General features: G+C 50.2%; 1 protein-coding gene across 2 annotated transcripts in view; it reads left to right on the forward strand.

Moving 5' to 3' along the window:
• Positions 1-21,976, forward strand: part of dpp6a (dipeptidyl-peptidase 6a) — a 103,453-nt gene that overhangs the window by 4,596 nt on the left and 76,881 nt on the right. The window contains exon 1 of one of the 2 annotated variants that reach the window (XM_029842832.1): positions 8,472-8,724. The exons of the other annotated variant lie outside the window; for it this stretch is intronic. Within the exon in view, the coding sequence (XP_029698692.1) occupies positions 8,674-8,724 (51 nt within the window). The 5' untranslated portion in view covers positions 8,472-8,673. Of the gene's footprint in view, positions 1-8,471; positions 8,725-21,976 lie in introns of those variants that run through there. 2 annotated transcript variants of the gene reach the window in all.

Genomic DNA, 21,976 nt, shown 5'->3' on the forward strand with positions numbered 1-21,976 from the left:
TGCTGTGGGAGAGGGACACTTGAGGCCTGTCTGAAACACATCCCAGATGCGTCTCCATAAATAAACATACAACTGGCCGGGACCCCCGCCACCACTGACTTTAAGTATGTTCAAAACAACAAAATTTTTTTCCCCCTCTTTTTGAATCAATAAACTGTGGTTGTTTTTACAAAGCAGTACACATCTCATCCAGCAGAGGGCGCTGAGGTAAAATTACGTTAACGTAAATTAGAAGCATAAGTCGGGTTCCGTTCTGTTGCATCAGACCTTCTCAAGTCCTGCGGCACCACTGGTATCAGCGTGTTTACCTGCACAAAACTACCCGATTAGACCATTTTGTCCCGTCATCCCGACGGCTTTATCGCTGAGATGGTTCCTTCTCCACCAGGTGGCGATAAACTACCAGCTAAGTCATTATTAAATATTTTGGGCCAACGACCAAACAATTAATTGATCTTTGTCCCGTGAAGTACTGAGTAAATGGAAGGTTTTTTCCAGTTTTGTCTCTAAAGAAGAAGAAGAAGGGCCACTTCCTGTTTCTCCCTCTTTATCCTCGTCTTCCACGCATGACCTCATGTTCTGAGCGACGTCGAGGATCGAGATCGGGAGATCACAAACCGTAGCTGTGACTCCATCAATCGGAAGCATGAGAACAACAAATTCTTCCACAAGTTTCACTTTTCCACAAAAGCGACTTTAATATTCCGTGAACGGACACGAGCCTTTAATAATTCTAATCCACAAAGCCTCAGAGATGAGTGACGCTGAGATTCCGATTGTTCTCTGTGGTGTAAAATGTGTAATTTTCTTTGTTCAACACGTCAACCTGCTAACCGCTAATGAGAGAATCAACTCCATGTTTTATTCATGGGCGTTTGCCGTTTATGTGACGCGCTAAAGTAAAGCTGAACGTCATAATTGAAGCTAGTGCTTCTCTAGCGCCCCCTGGCGACACTTTGCGAGGTTCCCATCACCCGTCGACCCAGAGGAGGCCAGGAAAGGGGGTCTGGTTGGCCCTTTTTGCCCAAAACAACCAGTTTTGGGGCCTGAACTCGGCACCGCTGCTCCATCCATTTAGCAGCATTTTATCTAAAATATTATTATAATATTATAGTTCCGCTGGTGCGCGTTTGAAACTGTATTTATTTGGAAGCTTGACAGTTCACCAGGGGTGGTGTTGGACTCTTTTCAGACTGTTTTGGCTGATAGCAGAGCTATCAGTCAGTGTAGCGACTGTAAATGTGCGCTTCTTTTGGAACAGTAGCATCAACATCCGGGGCGGCTGGACCGCAGCCACACGGACCGAGCGTGGGCACATTTAACTTTTTAATGTGGAGGCTTGGAGTTGGCGGGCGGCCCTGCTCCCGTCAAGCTGCTGGGACGCGCCGCTGGAGCCTATTAAACAAACCCTGAGCCTCTCCGGCGCTCGCAAAAGGTGCCGGACGAGAGTCGGAACCTGCTGGTTCGGTCCGGCTGCACAGACCTCGGCTCATCTCCCCTTTGAAGTTTTTAAGTTACTGTTTAAAACTCGCATTTGATGAGTCTGCGCGTGACTTTTGTGGCTCAAAATTCTTAAAAGAGGACTTTAAAAACCTCGTCCCTGTCAGATGGATCCCCGAGTTCCTACTTGGGGAATATTAAAGCCTCAGAAATCCTTCTTTATATCCGTCTCCTGATCCGAAGCTCCCGAAGACTTTACGCCGTCTCCCGGCGGCTCGTGCGTGCGTCCTTGCAGGTCAGACTAGTTAATTAGAGCTACTTCATTTGCTTTCAAGCGAAGGTGCACCAGCTTTGTACCAGCTTTGAATGTGATCCGGGAATTTAGAAACACTCCCCGGTTCCAAGGTGTGTTCAGAGTTCTGCTGGTTCTCTCCTCATTATTCCTTTTTTTCCTGAGATGGGGGCCATTAGCGGCGCCGTCAGGAACATAAAAAGCTCCTAATGGAGTCAAACTAAAGAGGCTCAATACTTATTTACGCTTCACATCGATGAATGCGATGGATTTAATCAACCGTTTTAGAATAAAGGCGCCAAACCGCCGCGCCTGTGTGTTGTATTAGTTTCAGTTCTGATTCACATCACGCCTCTTCGTGACTTGAATTTAAACCCTTCAGGTAACAGCTGCCCCGGGGTCGCCGCCGCCGTGGCGTGCGGGCTCCAGCGACGGCGCTCCGTTGCCCGGCCCTGACTTTTACATATTGTTCTGCGAGCGGCGTCCTTGTCTCTGCAGCCTTTATTGGAATGTATGACACGGCCCGGTTTCATATAACTGCTGGGTACCATTTTATTGACTTATGCCGGGGGGGGTGGGGGGGCCTTCATCTGTCCCGAGTCCCTGGCAGTTAGGAAGAAATGATTTGTTGTGTTGGGTCCCTCCGTGTTCTACAATGCCCTAAAACAACTCGCCGCCCCTCTTGACAGTGAACACTCGCCGCTGGAACATAAACAACCATTTTATTGTGCCTCCGTCCGCGAGCTTCAGCGCCGACGCTCCGTAAATCATCCCCGGACGGCGCGCAGGCCCAGATCCAGCGTGCGGTGCCAAAGCATCTCTGGGCACCAGATGGGTCGTTTGCTTCGCAGGTCCGTCCTGATACGACCGGGGCGTTGACCTCGCCTTCCTGTTTGTGTTGGTTTCATTTAGTGGGCTCCAGAGGGGGCGCGTTTCTAAAATGGGACCGGGGAGGAAGTAGGACAGCTGATGCAGGTGTCGTGTCAGAAAGCGCCTGCTCAGCGCCTCCGTCCTGCAGCCTAACCTGCTTTTCAGGCGCTGCTGAAGCTGCGGCAGTTCACCGGTCTGACGTCTCTTTAGCCGCGAAGCTAACACAAAACATATTAGCATTAGTGATGGTTAAAGTTGTAAGATTTAGTGGCATCTGGAGGTCAGATCATCCTTTAGATGTGAATGCAGATGTATGAGAGTCAGAGAAAACAATCAACATCACAGTCAATCTAACTTTTGTGACATTGCAACTTTTAAACGATACTATATATTAAAATAGGAAGGCTGTGGATGTTTTTAGCCATCCATCAGTCTGATGTTTAGCCGCCAGGCAGGCTAAAACGGCACAAACGGCAGGTTAAGGCTGTAAATTTGGGGCTTGCTGCAGTGCTGCGTGGAGGACAACTCTGGTCTGAGGGATGTCTGCAGACATCTGTCATACAGCTGCATATTTTGTGCACAATTGCTTCCCTTACATGCACCATATAGATCCCATTTTATTGGGTTATTTACCAGACATTTTTCCAATTTTCCTGATGTGTAGATGCCATCCAAGGGTGTGGAATGTGACACTTATGCACGTGCTGGCGAGATTATACCCGACTGATTGATGGTGGTGCTGTTGCCCCAGAAACCACCTTGGGTGATGCGATATGAATTTCCAGTTATCAGACACTAAAGCGTATTTCTGCAGTCAATCTTCCCCAATGGGCGTTCGCAGGAGATATCTGGTGTCCGCGGGTCCCAGCTGTAATGAAAGACAGCCGTTCCCAGTGGCGTCTCTGAACGCAGCTCATTTTAAAAGCAGGAGAAATGACAAAGGGTGCGACAGACTGGGGGTTCTTCTGCCGTCGCTCATTATTCACAGTGCAAAAACTTGTAAGATGGAAGCACGCCGCATCTCGATGATAAGAGAAGGGGTGTTTTATCAGCCTCATAATGTGTGTGTGTGTGTGTGTGTGTGTGTGGGGGGGGGGGGGCGTTGAGACCAGAGCTGGGAATGTTGGACATCAATCCTTCAGGTTCGTAAAAACCTGTTGGAACCATCGCTCAGGCTGTCCGCTTGCTACCGATGCTAGGTTGCTATTCATCGCATAGTTTCAACACCTCGGGCTTGGCGTCACGTGCATCCACGTGCACGCCAACTGAAGCAGTTTGCCACCGGCCACCTGCCCAAACTTTGCAGTAAGTTGCCTGACGGGGTCGGTGAGTTCGGGGGTGTCGCAGCGCCGCCCTAAAGCGCGACGGAATCCTGGCGCTTCACGGTATCAGATGTGCAGCGTTGCAGGAAGGCGTGAAATTCATCAGAGTAAAAAACTCCCGCCCCATCGGCATGATGGATATACGTGGAGCGCTCGGCCACGTGCGTGCGCTGCCGCCATCCGTCACCCTTAATGGTTGTTAACATCACCGGGCAATAAATTCTGATCGATTTACATTCCGTCAGACAGCGGAGGGAGGCGCCCACGTTAATGTATGTACGAAAATGAGATTCTAATGGGCCCACTGGGAAAGGATACACTGGGAGAAATGACAAAATATCTTCCTCTCCCTCTTTGCGATCATTGAAAATCTCAATAATTAATTATTGATCAACGATGCGCAGTCATGGATGAAAGAGGCAGCAGGTAGCAAACTAAGAAGTGGTTTGCTAGCTAGCTAGCTGGCTCATAAGGCTAAAGAGGGTCTTCAGCTAGACTCAAAGTTTCTATTTATCTAATTACGAAAGGCCAGATGTTGCGTTTTTTGCTATTTACATACTATCATATATCAACTTGTAATGCTCACCAACTCCCCGTGAGCTGATCTTAAACAGGGGGAGATGAAAACCAGTCCTTCATGAATTCCCAGTTTGATGTGGGGATTGTGCGGTGGCAGCTGCAGCGCTGTGGAAGCCCCTCATCTGTCTCCGAGCAGGTTAAAGTGATGAAACTGATCCAAGTTCCTGACAAACGCCTGCTGTTCACAGCAACTGTTCCATTAATATGCAGACGTGCTTGCGCGATCAGTCATGGTGCAGAGGGATGCCGGAGCACCCCTAAGTTGGAAAATAATTACACTAACTTTTCCGTCCTGCCATCTGCTCCCGAGAAGGAACTTTAACTTCGCTGGGTGTGTTGGATTTGGTTTGCCTGCGGAAGAAAGGATTTAGCTGATGTGGGTGATTCTCAGCAGCGGGACGTTTGAACCGCAGCTGCTCCTCTCCAGATTAGTCTGTGATTTTTCTCATCCTGGACGCGGCAGTGATACCGCTAATGGACCTCCTTGTGTCGAAGATCAAGATTAATGCCTGGACGCCGCATTCTTCTCTGCTCATGAATTCATTAGCGATGCTAACGATCTGTTGCTCTGACAGGCTGGGTTGGGAAGGTCAGCAGAAAGCTCTTATAAAGATTATGGAGCCGCCCTCCCTGTAGCTTCTGAGTGGAATTTATAGACAAACCTGATGCTAATGAGTGGCTAGCAGGCTGGAACTGTTGCTTGTGCTTCTGTGTTAGCAGCGAACAGGAGGAAACTGTATGTTTACACCAAAGAAAGCTGCTTCTGCGGGAGTTTTAGCCTCCAGAGCTGCAGCTTCAGCTTTCTGCAGATCCCATTTCATTTGACTTTGATTCTGTTTACCGCAATGATTCGTGTTCTGTTGGGAGGCATCCAGCGTCTCTGGCTGTCATTAGAACAGCAGAACAACAGTGGCAACGATATCATAGCATCAGCTAATTAAGTTGATAATGAAACCATTGATTTTCCCCGAGAAAGTCCGGGTCGGCTTTATTGTGCTGGAACAAAAGCTCCTTCTCATTTCACTGAGGAACCGGGCCAGTTCCGCCTGGATCCGGGCGTTGTTTTAATTACTTTTTCCTCCCGACTCGTATGGGGACGCTCGGTCCCAAAAGCCTCACAGAAATACTCCATAACACACGTGTCATAGTGCAAACGGGCTTTTGTTACACAAACGTGTCATTTCGAGCTTTAGGAAGTCAATTTTTTAAACCTTCTCATTTAAAATCCAGGTCGTGTGCATGAAAAGCTGTTCCTGTGACTGCATCTTGACTATCTGCTTTGATGTTCTGCCAGGGTAAAATCAAAGCAGATGCAAAAAACATTAAAGACGCAGGATGCGTCCGTGATCCGCGTGCTAAAGTTTGAGACCGCGTTTCAAAGGGGCAATTAGTTGTTTTCGATCTTCTCCGTCATCACATTCAAACCAGAATTTAGGCTGAGTCAGGGACGAGAAAAAGCCCGGGTCGTATTTATCCGCCCTCCGGACACGCGTAATTAAAAGGTGAGAATCTGAGCGGAGAGTTGCCGAGTTTAACGATGCGCGAAATGCTAAATGCGTGAAATGACACGTGAAATTAGCTGTAAAGTGGAACCATATTCAAATGTCGACTGTAAGGCTTCGCTCGCTACAGGTGAGCCAACTGTTGTCAAGAAAGACCCTTTATGGAGGGGGGGGGGGGGGGGGTGTGTGTGATTTGTGTTAGCCATCAGAAGCCATATCGGCGTCCTGGAGATCCAGCTACACAAGCCGGACTTCTAATCTTCTGGTTATTGGCGCCTGTGCTTGATGTCCTCTGCCGGCGGTTTATTGTGATTCTTGCCAGCTTTGGCGGCTCTGGACTCTCCCGCAGCTTTACAGCCGCTCGGTTCCGGCTCGGACCTGGCCGGCGCCTGAACATCAGGCAGCCCCCGCCGGCACCTGCTCGGCCGGCGTTGTCGGTACAGATGTCCTTGGCGCGCGCGCCTGCGTATGTGATGAGTTTCCACGCGGCTCGGAGTGCCTGGTGGGGGGGATAAACAGCACGGCGAACGCGATATTGGATCCACGGTACCGGCAGGCGTGCCGGGGTCACCTGGAGGTTGTGAGTCATGTGTGATTCATAAACCGTGGCTCTGTCGGGAGGGTCGTACATGTTTAGAATGCGAGGTGCCGAGCGAGCTGGTGATTGTGAGACGCGATGAAAAATAATTAGAAAAATACAAAAGAGATGCTTGAAGTGTTGAAAAGAACTCGTTTGTGAGGCGTCTTCTTCAGTCAAGGTCAACGTGCGCTTCTTTGTCGATGATTTAGCTTTTTACAGAGCCATGCTAAGAGCCTTATAATGCTGCTAAATGCCATCAAGTTAATGAGAGAGGAGGAAACTGGCGCATATGCTACAGCTTTAGCATCTCTGTGCAGCTTTTCACATCTTAGCTGAGTAACAATGACGCTGGAGTCCACGGATGTGCATCGGGAGGCGACGATTCCATCATTATTCTCACTAAATTGCCGATGAGGAAGAAACAGGAATCGCAGGATGAGGAACGAGCCCCTGCCAGGGCTAGCTTCCCCCTCCCCAGCAGCTAAGAAGCTAATTACAGTGATTTTCTACAGCACGGCTCAGTCGGTTCTATTCAGATTGGCTCGGCTCCACCACACGTCTTTGGTATCAGGCATTCGTCTGAGTCCAAATTCCTCAAGACGAGATTCTACTTTATTTCCCGAGAGAACATCTTTAAACCTCTGACAGATGAGGCTTAGAGAACTTTGAAGAAGGTCGGTAAAACACGGCGCAGCCAACTTCCTGTCCTGCCTCAGCAGTCCAGCTGGAGCCTGGTATCCCCGCTAGCTTCAGCGGCCTCCTTCGCAGTAATTAATGGCTGCACATTACAAACACCCTTTTTTTTTTCCTGCTTGGAGATGTGCTGTGTTGTGCTGTGTTGTGGGGGGGGGGGGACGTATCCTGGACCCGCGGCTGCCTGCCTCTGTTCGCTGCGCATCCTCGACCTTTTCCAGCCGAACAGCAAACACAGTGGGCAAATTCTTCCGACTGATATCGATTCATGAAGCTCACCGGAGAGCATGAAAACTCGTGGGGCCCGGTCTTCAGTGGGTGCTAAAAATAGTAAATGGAGATTTACACCAGACATGCTGGTGGAAAGATTCATAGCGATTCTCTTGTAGCTCTTAAAGACACAAACAGCTGTCAGTAAGGCCTGGGTTGGACTGGTGTTCACTAACCGGTGGTTTAGCTCAAGGATACTAACATTAGCCACTAGTTAACATCTCTTAAACTCAGTAATGTTGCACCTCCACTAGTGGAACTGGCTTTTCCCAACAGCTTAGAGGTAACAAATGCAGTAGCTCCATAATTTACCAATGTTGCTAGCTAAATTTGGCTAAACTGGTTTTTAAAGTAATTTAGGATGAGGTACTGTGGATACTGTTTGATTTTTTGGTATTTTTGAATTTCTACATTCATTATAAATCACTAGGAAATCTAAAAACAAAACACTTTCCCCCACTTTTAAACAGCGTCTTTCGATTCAAATGAGCAATTGTCATTACACACGTGCCCGATAGGTGGCGCCTAAGGGAAGGAACAACACCCGGGCTCGTCGTTTGTCCCCTGGACAGCGCATCAGTCGGCCGGGAGAAGGACAACTGTGACCCTTACGGGGCTAAATTGCGTTTTTACAACAAATTAACAGGAAAAGGACCCATAACGTGGAGTTCTGAGGTCGGATTTCCGTCGCCACCCACACTTTAATATCAGCGAAAATGTCACAAACGCCCCCCCCCCCCCCTTCCCCTCCGTGCGTCACGAGCAGTGAGCGTGATATTTTAAAAGCAGGAGTTTTGACATTTCCCTCCAGTAAACCCGACTCCTCCACTCTGGGAAACAGCGGCAACTTTGCCCCCCTCCGCTCTTTAATCCCTCCCTCCCCGCTGATTTTTTTTGCGTGTGAGGGGAAAATAACGCACGTCTACAGGGGCGCGTCCACCTTGTTTCTCCTGCTTTTAATCAATAGTCTACGCTGGGTTGTAAGCCCACCCACTTACGAGCTGACTCGCTGCCTGGAGGACTGACTGGCTGCGAAGTGGCGGGTCGGCGGAGCAGACAGCAGCGGTCCAAAACTCCCCCAGGTTGAAGCGCTCGGTGGCGGATCGGGAGGAAAGAGGGGTTAAAATGAAGGAAAAGAGCCTGATCGAGACGGCCAAAATGCAGGGAAACGTTCTGGTAAGGTGGCTTCTCCTCTTTGCCGTGTGACGCCGTGAATTGATGCGCTGGTGAAAGGAAGCGTCGCGTTCCGCGCGTTCTGACGCACGCCTGCTGTTCTGCAGCTGTTCAGACGCGCGGAGCTGATTTCCGACCGCTCACGCCCTTCTCTGCCCCCCCCCTCCCGCTGCGGGCAGGGCTGCAGGAGTTGGAAAGTTGGAAGGTTTTGGTTCTGGGGGGACCCTCAGGGTCCCGCGATTTTTTTTTCTCCGCCCTGCGCAAAGCCGTGAGGTGGCTGTCATCACCCCGGCTGGGGGGGGGGGGGGGGTCTGTGGCAGTGGAGGGGGGACCAAGCCCCGTGAGACTCCCTCAGATATTAGGGGTCAGTAACCGGACCTTCAGAGGCGTTTGGCTTCCAGCTTTTCATAAAAGTGGAATATTAAGGCTGGTGCATCGTGGGTGACTCAGGCCAACTTTAACTGTTACTTTGCTGCATATTTTTCCTCCTGCTTTATTTATAGCTGGCTAAGCCGTGCTCTTGCAACCCCCCAGGCCGGTTTTTGGAAGATGTGGGACACAGCTGCGTGGAGTCTGTCCTTTCTAAATGTTTCCTCTGCCGAAGGCTCCCCGCCGTTCCGGGGGCGTGAACCGGCTGTTTACCGCCTCTATTCCGCCGCCATGAAACGTAAACAAAGATGTTTATCCTCGGTGTTCAGGAGGAAAGTGGCCGCGTCTGATCCAGCAGGTCAGTTTACACCAGAAAAGGATCCAGTGAGGATGACGGGAGTCATCGGAATCTGGTGGCTGTTTATGGATGCCACAGACGGATTTCTGCCATCCATTATCCAATAATCGCATCCCAAACGCCGCCCTTGTTAGCCAGTCTGTCTTCCCTGGATCCGGGTTATTGTTTTTAATCTTACCCTCGTGCTTTTCTTTTTCCCGCCCGTTTCTGTCCGTTCCCTGATTTACTGGCTCACTCGCACCTTTTCCCGCCCCTTGGATGTCATTTTGTAAACAGGAAGCGGGGATGGAAGCAGACACGGCCCTCGGGCGTGAGCTCACAGATCCGTCGCACCCCTCGCTATAAGCGCCGGCTCGTGGACCCGTTTGTCTCGGTTGGAAGTCGGTTCTAAATCCAACGCGGCGTGATTTCTCAGCGCCAAACGAGGCGGGTTGGACGCTGCTGGGGATCCTGTCTGCAGCTGATACAGGTAGCAGATGAAAAATGTGGTGCCTCCAACATCCCCGGGGTGCAGAAAATCGCTGCTAACCAGGTCTGCAGGGGGGGGGGGGGGGGCAGCTGAGATGTTGCCATACAATACACACACGTTTCCCGCACCCGCTCGGCCGCAGTGCATCATGGGAAGGATTGCGTGTCGTCAGTCAGCGAATGCAGAGCGCGAGGCTGCTCCTCGGGTCTAATTGCGCTCCGACGCCCTTCGCGGGCCCGAACAGCAGCGCCGCCTTGATTTGTGTCTCCGGGTGGAAATGAGATTTATCTCTGCCAAAACAGAGGGGCTCTAAAGACCACCCGGAGGGGCCCCATTCCTCACCATTATTGCATTTTCCGACTGTTTCGGAGTTTTTTTCCACTTTGAGCCGATGTTGGCGCTCCTCCAGCCAGGGCGAGTCTTCTCTCATTGAGGCGCCAGCGTTTCCGATCACTCCGCGTTCTGTGTTTTTTCAGCCTCTTTCGCAGCGACTTTCGCCTCCTCGGCCATCAATCACGGGCGCCTTTGGCTCGCAAATCTTTCTCCTGCTCCTGTTTACAACCTCCTGAGCCGCTGAATCAATTTCAAGTTCAATTTAAAGCTTAAAAGATTTGGAAAAGTGTCAACATTATTTTATTTGTCAATTGGATACCCCCCCCCCCCCCCCCCATATATGAATAATGCCTTTCCAAAGCCATTACAGCTGATCATCTTGAGGGTGTTTCTGCCAGACGACCATAAGCTGATGGTTGAACAGCGTCACCTTTTTCCCCGCCCACACCTGGCTGCAGATGTGTTGAGCGTTTACGCTGCCAGGACAGGCGTCCCACAGCTGTCTGGTGTGCCTGCAGGCCGGGGGCCATGGTAAATCAGGACCCCCCCCCCACCTTGATTTGTGCGCCGCCGTCGTGGATGCAGGCTGAATCGTTGCTGTCGTATCGACGCGGCCCCGCTCCTCGCAGGCTCGTTTCCACATAAAGATAAAGTGGAATCCCGGCGTGCACGCTGCTTTATTGACGGCTGCATCCCCCCCCCGTTATGAGTGCACTTGTTACACCGCCTGACGGAGAGCGAGGCAGCGCGACAGCCCCGGTACCGCTGTTGCATCCGCAGCATTTCGGTTGCGTTAGCCGATATCTGGCATCATAATAGCAGCAGCGATTAATCACCCTTATTGCTTAATTGATCGGTAAAGCGTCGGGGAGTAGCCGGAAACAACAGTTGTAAACGCGATGCGTAAATTCTACAATAATAAAACGCGCTAACAGCTAGCTCGACTTGGTTGATGAATGACCGAGTATCCAGCCATAAATTAACAGTGTTTGTCGTCCGATTGTTCTCAGGCTGCCTCTCTGGAAACAGTTTAGCCAAATTAGCATGCGAGATTGGACACTTATTTTGATGTATATGCGCGTGGACGTGACCTGTGCTCGTGTGGGATATTTATGTGGGAGATTGTGGTTTGATTTTTGCAGAATCAGACCCAGACCGCCGAGGTTGATTTATCGTGACCTTTACGTGGGCCGCAGTCCTTCAGCCGCGCCAGCTCGCAGCGGCAGCATTTCATTAGGCACGCTGGAATCCATCACGCTGAATGTTTCACCTCTTGGCTACATTTGTTTGTGGAGCTGTCGAGCGAGGCTGGCAGATGGTTCCAGCTTTTAACTTTTTGCTGCAGAGGAGCCGCAACTGCTTAGCCGCATTTACATTTTCCTCGCCATGTAGCGTAGCCTGCAATAAAGAGGCTCATTTTGGCTCCGGCCTGTTTTAAAGAAATATTTTTGTATCGATTTAGTGCCTCTCAGATCTTCCCTGGTTTTCTCCTTTCAAAGCTTTGCCTCAACCAGCCTGACCAGGAGCATTTTATTAAATCTTGTTGCGTCCTCTCAGATTCCATCTGAATATTAATTCATGGTGACATTAAAACTTCCCGGCGGCGCCGCCCCTCTCATCTTCCTCACACCTCCTTGCTTCCCAAGCTGGTTTAAAATGACTCCTGCCGCCTTTGAGCTGCCGCACACGTGGGAGCGTCTCGCGTTAAACCGTTGAGATATTACCACGGACACACGCGCAGACGCACACACAGACACACACACTTCATATGCGCGCGCCGTATCTGCCGTCTGGTTCCGATGCCCCCTCTCTGCGGCCCTCGGCAATCAATCAGCACTCGGCCCGGCTGCATCATGCCGAGTGCTCGGGCTCCATAATGAGCGTACAGTAGCTGGATATTTCCTCCGTCCTTGCATTGTTTGTGCGTGGAGACCCCCGCGCCACTTAAGGCCTGATTGCTGCAATGTTCCCCTTTTATGAGGAGAGGCGGTAATTGGACTCTTTCAAACGGTCATGTTGATTTCTGTCCCCCCTCTTTTATGTTGTTCATTCTGAAACTGAGACGTCTCTGTGGGCTTCGGGTTCCCTCCACCGAGCAGGTAAAAGCGTTGCTATTCAAAGGAGCCTGTTAGCAGCAACAGCTCTTTCAATGTCATTTTTCTTTCTTGCATTTGGCTCTGATATAAGCTGCGGAATCAGTTTCACTCGTGGCGTCCCCCAAGGGTGCGTTCAATGACTCCTCTCCTTCTCGCTGCAACTTAAAATAAAACCCACATTTGCTCTGCTCTTGACCCAACGATGACGGTAAAGTTTCTGATTTACTCGGGGGGGGGGGGGGGGGGGGGGTAAACGGACGGCGTTGTTTGCTGCTGGTGCCGATGACTCCACTTTAGCATCAGCCTATGAACCAACAAATCTGAGACGTTCTTCACGTTTCTGTTTCTCATCTCGTCTTCATCAGCGCTTTAACCCTTTCGGGGTCACAGGATGAGTTGTCAGCTCATTGCATCTATATGAGCATTTGTGGGTTCAGTACCTTGCTCAAGGGTACCTCAGCAGTGCTCTGAAGGTGTTTTGGCACCTGCTCCCACAACACCTTCCAGGTTTTGTCTGTACTGGGCCTCAAACCGAGAACCCTCCCACCTTCTCAGCCCAGTTCCCATCAGACTGATCTACCAGCGCCCGTTTTCTACTTTTTCCAGACAAAATCCACCAGCTGTTTTGACCTAATTCTGCAGTCATGAGAAATTCATTTTCTACATCTTCACGTCTCAAACATCTGCTCTTTGCAACAGGATGTTGTTGTTTTTTTGAGAGCCTCCTTTTCTTCCCAGGAGGTCCGTCCCGTGTTTGTGCTGGGCATTAATGATGATTTCCCTCGGTAGCTCTCGTTAGGACTCTGACATGATAAGCTGCCCTCCGCCACTTACTCATGGCATCGAGCGTAATTGCGTTTCACAGGCGGCGTGTGCGCGGAATGTGCAAACCGACCACTCAGTTGGCCACTCTCACTCCATCACGCTCATCGGTGTGTCCGCGCACGCACGCTTCACATGTTTCCATGGATTTATGCTGCCTTTCTCGCTGTTCCGGTGTTGGGATGAAGCTTAGCGTGAGGTGAGGGATGGAGAGCAGATGGGCAGAAGGCAAAAGCCCACACTGCCAAATTCTCACTCGACGGTGATGATTCTTCCCCGGACAGGTTTCTTCCTCTCGCAGTCGATCCGACTCATTAGCACCGATCTGCTTGTTTGATGCTTCTGTTGCTCCTGGTCAGTCGGCGCCTTTGTGCATCTTGTTGCATCGGCCGCTTCAGCTTCGGAAACCTGCGACGGGGCTGAAGGCCAAGCTGAACCTGACATGTTAATGTGGTTTGCTAAGTCTGTTGCTAAGCATTAGCGTGCTCGGTTGATTGGGTTTGTTTATAATGTTCCGGACACCCTGGTTCTAATCCCGTTACTACACATTCATAGGTAGAGATTCTCCAGTCCCGCCTACTGGAAGTAATGCTAATGTGGTTGAAGAGAGTAGATGGAAACGATGGGATATTAACAAATTTAGTTGCCCTGTTGACTCTAAAGTGACGTAATGGAACCAAAAGGGAACACAAATAAAATGTTTCGAACTTTATCTCATTTTTGCTTGAACCAAATTAAACAGTCCTACTTTATCACTAACATATTTGGTTGTTCATGTCTCTATTGTAAATTTGTTACAGCTTTTTAAATGCTAACAGGAAACACGCTTATCTCTGGAGGGCTCTTGATCAACCTCTTAGACTCTTTCCTCTCCATCTTTTGCCATCAGGTCGTAGATGATTAATTTGTGCTCTTTCGGTTCCTGGCACAGGAAGTAGCGGTGCTTGCCAGCGAGAATTCTGGGTAATACTGTACAGTTCTAACAGGGTCTCCATGCAGCAGAGAGTAACTGTTTTCATGACCATACTGGGAATTCAATTAGCCTTTTTTAAAAAAAAAATTCTTTCCCAGCTACACGCTCTGAAGCTCATCTGTCCCATAAATAAGCGGCTTCTGTTACGAGCGTGACATCGGGGAAACATCTGGCCTTCCCGCTCGGCGCTGCCTGTCACGGCGGAGGTGCCGACGGCGGCTCCCCGGCTACGGCGGTCGTCTAATGAGATCATTAAAGCTAGCCAGACATAAAATGAAAACAGCACCTGTTGTGGAGGACGGCGTGTGTTCCCTGAACATCAGAGTCCGGATCGCAAGAATTCACTCGATGCTAAATTAACTTCTGTCTGGCGCTGCCTCGTGTGGCTGGTATTAATTACAATCCTGAATCGAGGGGATTCATTTAAATTAATTGGGGGGCCCGGATGCCGTCTCGGACCGCCGTTTTCATTGTTGAGGTTGTGTGCGAGTCGCCGTCATATTTCAATGTTTTTTTTCCTCCCCTAATTTGCAGTTCTGTCCCGATTGACCAAGGGGACCTCCAGGCAGATGCATTTCCTTGAGGGTCGTTGTGGACACCCCCCCTTCCCCTCTCTGCTGCCGAGGCTTTAAAGGGCTGAGGTTATCGAATCTCCGCCGCAGTGTGGATGTGACCATTTGCTCCGCAAAGCCTGCCTATTTGCATTTCAGGAAGTACTCCCACCAAAGACATCCATAATGTCCCTCCCTCCGCATTATGCATGTGGTCACGCGGGGGAAGGTTGGCTGAAGGGCGAGTGGCTCTCCAGCCACCTGAAACCTCCATAAAGGCCAGCCTACCTGTTCACACGTCGGTGTTCGAGCGTTTAAAATGCTCCAGTTCTGCTGTTGAGCCTCGCCTCAAACTGATCCGCTGGTTCTTTACGGTGCAGTCAGTCACCAGGATCTGCCTCCCGCTCGCTGAGGCTGAACTGATGCGTCGCAGGCGAGTCCGAGTCTCATTTGCGCTCCCCCACCGACCCGGCAGATGCTCGTTGGCAGGTATCCACCTCAGCAGCTCAGCCCTGGGCTCCGGTGACGGAGCAGCACACGCTCGTCCACCGATGTGTCCGGCAACATCTATACAACAATGTTTGGTACCTTCGTACAAGTGTCGGGAGGGGGTTCTGGGTCCTGGGAACAGCTGGCGGCGTCCGAGCGTGTCGGCCTTGTGTGTTCCAGCCGTCAGCGTGCATCTTCTGTGGTCTAAAACGAAGCTCCTCCCTCTGATTCGAGCAACTTTCAGCAGCAACTTTTTGCGTTCCTGCTGCGCTGAGACACCCGCCTGCGCTCTCTGCCCCCCCCCCATCCCTGAGAATTTATCGATTTTAAGTTTGTCCCGAAATAACGGTGCAGGGTGTTTCTGTGCCTTGAACGCGTGTCGCGCTTGCTCTTGATCTGGCGATTACAAACCACGGCGGTGTTTTTGTCGCTGCGTATTGATTGGGAGGGAAATACCTGAGAGTCTGACACCGGTAATTTGTCACACAGGCACAGTCGGTGCAGCCCTCCAGGTCCGATTCATCACGTTGCATTGACCCGTCTGGGGCGCTTCCTCGCCATCAGTTATGAAGGTCCTGCTTGAGGAGATGATCATAAATGGGTGGGAGATGTTTAGAGCTCTTCTGGAGCTACATTTTCAGATGTAGCATCACTTTGACACCCCCCAGTCGTCACTATTTACCCCCGACAAACGGCTCTTTCAGTAGCTTTCACACGGCGTATGACCGCCACCTCAGAGCCAGCGAGATTTTACTTTTTACCCGAGAACAGGCATGGAGCGGCATCCGGTGCCGATTGACAGATTGGGGTCGTAAAGAGGAGTTGCCGGCTGTCAGGTGAGAGCGTGTCTCTGAAGCCCCCCCCCCCCCCCCCCTCCCCCTAGAGCCATCAGAAAGGTCAACTCCCCTCTTAATCAAACATCAGGAAAGGCTGTTCCCCGCTGTCAGCTGGACGCCGCCGCTCGCTAACCTGCCAGGCTTAAAGTTCACACCCATCCGCTCCCCAGCAGTTGCCCCCCGGCCCCGGAGCCACGTCCATTCTGCTCTCATAAAGCTGTCGGGAGGGACGTTTGATGAGTCTGACATGAGCTTGTCTCCGTAACGTTATAGGAGCGCAGAGCTTTTGTTTTAATGGCTTTCAGCAGAAGCGCTTTATTAATGGGCTGTCGCTGCGGATTAAAGGCGTGTTGTCAAAAATCTCAATAAATATTAGGCCTGACTGTGCGAAGCCTTTCCAATTACTGATTTTTGTATTTTGAGCAGCGGCTGAGAGCTTTCCTCCATTCATCTCATCATTAATCCTGAAACCATTGACCTTCTAAAGTTTATTGCTCCCACCGAATCCAGGCCCAGACTGTAGATCATTCCGTGGGAAGTTAAGGTACGTCCAGGTGGATCGCTCATTAAAGGACCAGAATATTCCAGATTAATAAAAGAATTCATCACTGCTGCCGGAGAAACCTCGAGAAACAGGCTCCAATCTAACTTCATGAGGGAAAACTGAGCAGAAGTTGTGGAGCAGCGAGGTGGCGAGCCTCATAAATGGTTCAATCTCATCAAATCGGGATAATTATGCCCAGTAGTTGGGTCGTTTTGTGCATTTCATAAATGGCCTTTCTGATTCTATTTGTTATAATGACTTAAATCTATACATTTTTTGTCTCGCTTGTGATTAAATCGTGCGTTTTTGGCCACCCGCGCGTGTTTTTGGATGTAAAATCACCTGGTTGCTTCTCTAATCCCGTCAACATGTATTTTTCTTTCAAATTAAATACAAAGCAGTTTAGTTTTTAAATAAAGGAGCCTCTTTGAAAATCAAACCTGAAAAGCCTTCAGGATTTAGCCGGGCAGCCTCAACTGAACATGGGGAACTCATTACTCATTTATCTCCCCACACGTCCTCCTTTGCTGGAGCAAACCTCCTCAAAGAGGTTTTTGAAAACCAGTCCACTCCCGTTTCCAGGACGGAGCGCCGCCTTCATCTATAAAGCCTCGGCCTGCAGAGAGAGATGCATTACCGGGAGCGCTAATCAAGTTTGGTGTGGCTCATTGGTCCTCTGTGAGCTGAGGAACGCTCAAGAACCACTATTTTCTGAAAGCAAATTGGTCGCAGGGATGATGGCGCACTAATGATTGTTTCTAATGTAAAGCTTAATGTAGTGGTGATCAAAGCCTGCCTCTAGAATTTCAATTGTGGGAGAAGGAGAGGTGGAGGAGAACAAAATTGCTTCTCAAAAAGTTTACAAAAAGTAATCAGGAGTAAAAAGTTAAAAATGCTCACACGTGTGGAATATTTGTGCGGAATATAAGTCATGACGAAGCAATGAGACTAAAAGCTGCATTTGCTCCTGTACTTAATCTCTGATATCAAAATGAATAGTTAATGCTAATATGGCTGGATTAAATTATCAAGAAGGAAAGCTCCGTGCTAATCTGATTCTCAACTAACCGTGATTCTGAGGAAAAAGACGACCTCATAAAATCAACCACTAATTAAAAGATAATCCTCACCTGAAGAGCGCCGGGCTGGATTATCCTTCCTCCGGGCTGTTTTTCCTCCTAATGTGTCAAAGCTGAGGAGGCTGAAGGCTGGAGGAGGAGGAACGCTTGATCAGGCGCGTTGACTCAGATGGCTTTAATAAATGTGGTCTGAGGTGTCTCTGGTGGAGGAGTCGACAACATTTATCGTTGTTTCTTCCCTCGTTAGCTTGAAAAGAGCGCAGCTCTACGCGCTGTCAGGGGAGCCTGCGGGGAGGATTCCCGCAGCCCGATCGTCGCCCGCGCAAATAACGGGGAGCAGAGGGAGCTTCTCCGACGTGGCTTCATATCTGCTAATAAAAGGCTTGCTGCTGGAGAAGAAACAGACGTGTAGGAACCACGCTAACCTCTACAGGGACAACCTTAGCGAGAACATGGCAAACGATATCAAATAATCATACGCTTCTATGGCGCGGCGGAGCTACAAATAGCTTGTCAGAAGTGTGAACAGAGGAGCTGCCCTTTTATTGCCTTTTTCGGCGGCGTGATGGTGCCTTCGAGTCTCCCCGCTGCTTCACAATAAACGAGGAGCTGCTTGCGGACCCAGACCACGTTTACCTTTGAGGCCTGCGTGACTGAAATGCCCCGCTCATCTGGCGGCGGTATGTCTGTCTCAATATCCCCACCCTGCTCATGGCGCTGTGCACACGGAGGGGGGAGGTGGAGCGGCGCAGGAGACCGAGCGGTTGTTGTGTTTGTGTACCTTGTTGCACCCCGCCACCCCCCACCTGCTCATCTCTGGGGAAGAGGGTGGAAGATGAAAGGGGGGTGTGAGGACACAGGTGGTCGAGGAAGCGGATTGTTGACAGGCCGGGACGCGGACCCTCTGACTGCTCACACACACACACACACACAAACACACACTCACACCGGTCTTGTACCTGTCAGAGCAGCTGTGGTCGACCTCTCCCAGGTTCACCGGTATCTCTCCATCCGTCGCCACGGCGATGCTGGGTATCGCTCCCGCACGGCGCCCACTCCGCCAGCAGTCGTCGTCGTCTGGGAGGCTCACCGCTCGGGTCTTAACTTGTTTAACGTGGGGTCGGTTTTGGCAAAGAAGCGCAGCTAATCCGATTTGAGGAGAAACCGATACCTTTGTTTTATCGGAAAACTGCTCGCAAATCGGCCTTGGCTCGTCTTCCAACGCAGCTAAATATAAACGATGACTCAGCGCATCGATTTTAAGAATATTCAGATTATGGATCAGGCGGTGTTGGCTGTAACAACGTTAGGAGAATCACTTTTCTTATATCTGCAAGGATTAATCGCACAAATTTCCACCTCCCTTGTCGCCCCCTGGTGGACAATCATGCCTCTGCTCGTTAAAGTTGGTGTTACAGTTAAAGAAGTTTTGGGGGATTGTTCCTCGAGCTGGAAGTTCCCTTTACTCGACTTCCATTTCTCAGATTTGTAGCTCTGCGTGCAGGAGGGACAGTTATTGTCCCCCCCCCCCCCCCCGAAAGGTTCCAGGGTTTATGATAAGAGGTCATGGTTCCAGAATGAAATTACGGCCGCGAGCGGCAGACATGGCGGTCGCGCTCCAGTCGAGGAATGAGGAAGCGGGAGGAGAGAAGCGCATGAATCTGTATGAAGTCCTCGAGCGCATCGTCATCGGGCTCTTACGTCTGTCGCCGTGGCGACCTCCCCCGCCTGATGGGTGGCGGGTGTCATCTGTCAGATGCAGCTGGATTGATCCTGGTTCTGGATCACAGTCAGGCGGAGGATCGACCTCGGACTCTGTCGTCAGAGACGAGAGTATTTACGAGAGCACTAAAGTCCTGAAAGCACCTCGGCGCCACAGAAAGTAGAAGTTCCTCTCTCCGGTTTTACTCCTGACAAGCTGAGGCTAATGGAGGAGGTTCCGGGGATTAATCCCCCCCGCGTTCGGCTTCAAACGGCCCCTCGGCTGAGTGAGCGCTCCGGTTGTTTGTTGCGTCGGTGAATTACTTTGTCGTTCTTCAGCCTCAAGTCGGCTAAAAGGCAATTAATCAAATCGGGCATCAATCCCGGCAAAGAGGGATGGTGGCGTCGGGTGAGGCGTCGAGTTAATCTCTCACTTTTTAAATGTTTCTGACTCGATTAGTGCCGTTTTAAAAAGGGAGGCCCAAGTGCTTCCACACCAGAAGAGCTCAAACGTGTCCGTTTATCGACTGTGGCTCCACCTACTGGCCGTTTTCAGCCCGGGCTCGAGCCGTATGGTCGTTCTCTCCACTCTGCTTCCCAGTCCACCCAGTGAACCAGACGTTCATCTGTATCACGTCAATATTTGGAACACAGCCGCTTTTCGCTCCCTTCCAAAAGCCCGAGCGTTTATCGGCCTCCACGTCTCCCAGATCAGGCCAGAAATGGATTTTCTTCTGTTTTCTTTTACCCATAATTCCTGTCACTGGACTCCGGCGGCTCTTTTGATCGAAGTGCTTTTTTCCTCACATTGCGTTTGGAGTTGTCAGTCATTGTCCTCCGTGCATTGCCACGTTCCCAGGACGCGCCTCTGAAATGCGCCTCTAAAATGTCTGTGCGCTAATTGAGATGAGTCACGGGGGGGGGGGACTTGGAGCAATATCAAAACTTGCATCTTTTATTCAGGAGCTGCAGCAGGAATTCAGACGGGATCATCTCATCTCTTCTCCCCACCGGGGCTCTACGTATAGACCTGGCGCTGGAGTTTGATAGTCCTATTAATAACAATTGAAATAATATATACCAGCCGTGGCTGCTTTAGACGGCGGTTTTATGATGAGCAATGGGGTAATTTGGAGCCGACGCATCGGCACTAATGGAAACGGCACAGAATCGTCCGAACATCACAGTAACAACTGTGGATGTAAATTCCATTTAGAGGCCAAATTGAATTAGCTGCGCCGCTCACTAATCCAAAATTCTGAAAGTGATTCTGTCTATGTTGTTGCTTCCCGTTTCTCCACCAAATTAAATCTGCCCCTCGGACCGTTCTGCCCTCTTCTCTCCTCTTTCGTGGCCGATTTTCCTGGCGGCTCATCCAGGCTTGGCCCCCCCTCCCCACATTCTGAAATTATCCTCAGTGGCTCTGAGGAACCACTTTGGACTTTTCTTCCATTTTGTGCCTTCGCTCTGCGCTGGTGAACTGGGGGAATTGATAAGTTGGTGCTCAGCACTGGAATAAATGGGAGCTGAGGGCTGAAGCGGAGGGCCCGGTCCTTATCCAGATATTAGCGAGCAGCCCAGAAATGGAATCAGACTCGTCGGCGATCCTCTAAAGCACAAGTGTGACTCTGATTTTTCAGATTTTTCCTGTTTTGTTTGTTTAAAAAAAATGAATCGGGTTCATCTCACGGTCAGATATTTTGTGTGTGTGTGTGTGTGTGTGTGTGTGTGTTGGAACATGGAAGGTGTTATTTGAAAGGTCAGAAATGCGCTGTCAGCGCCGGAACCAGGGCTCTTTGAGCCAGATGGACCTGCTGAGTTGGTGCAGTGAGATTTTTCCCCCTCCCCACTTTTAAACGTGGAAAAGCCTCTTTTGTTCACTGCATCTGCTGTTTCACGGTTTTTCCTGTCTGATTTAGCTCAGTTTATGTCGTCTGACTGCTATTTTTAGAGTTGCTTGTGTTTTCTGCTGTTGCCGCTGTTGTTCAGAACTCCGCGGAGCTTGATTAATTACACAATAAAAAGCCCCCCAGTAATTGAGAGTACATTTCTATCCTTTTCCTTTTTCCCGGAATTTTATTGCAAATGATCTGTTTGAAGCATCTGTTCACAGAAACTTAATTAACCAAGTTCTGTGATGTGAACCACGTTCAATTTTGCATGAAACTCATCCCAGCGAAATGCAGTTTTTATATTAATATTATTCTTCCCCCGTCTTTTGTTGCCCGGCTGTGTTTCAGCCTGGTTAACAGGCCTACTGTTCACACACACTCTGGTTTTACCCTTCTTATGAGCCCCAGCTCAGTTGGGGGTCGTTGCTGCCACCTACAGTATAGTTAGCACATGCTAACGTTAATGAAGACGGCGTGAGTGCATTTAATGCAGAAATGAATAATAAAGATGAAGTGTGCACTGGTGGGTCTGACGTGCGTTCCCTCACGTGCAAGCTCTTTTTGCTTTTTCTAGGACAGAATAGTGGATATTTGATCAAACCTCAGACAGACGTTCCACGAGGCACGGCCGGTTGTGTCCGCGCTGAAATGAAGCAGGAGGCCGGATCGTGTCAGTCAAAGCGGCTGCAACCACTTCTCATCCTCCATCTTCTTAATTTCCAAGCTAAGCTAGCATTTATCCA

Source organism: Takifugu rubripes, chromosome 10 (assembly GCF_901000725.2).
Source record: "Takifugu rubripes chromosome 10, fTakRub1.2, whole genome shotgun sequence".
Lineage (NCBI taxonomy): Eukaryota > Metazoa > Chordata > Actinopteri > Tetraodontiformes > Tetraodontidae > Takifugu > Takifugu rubripes.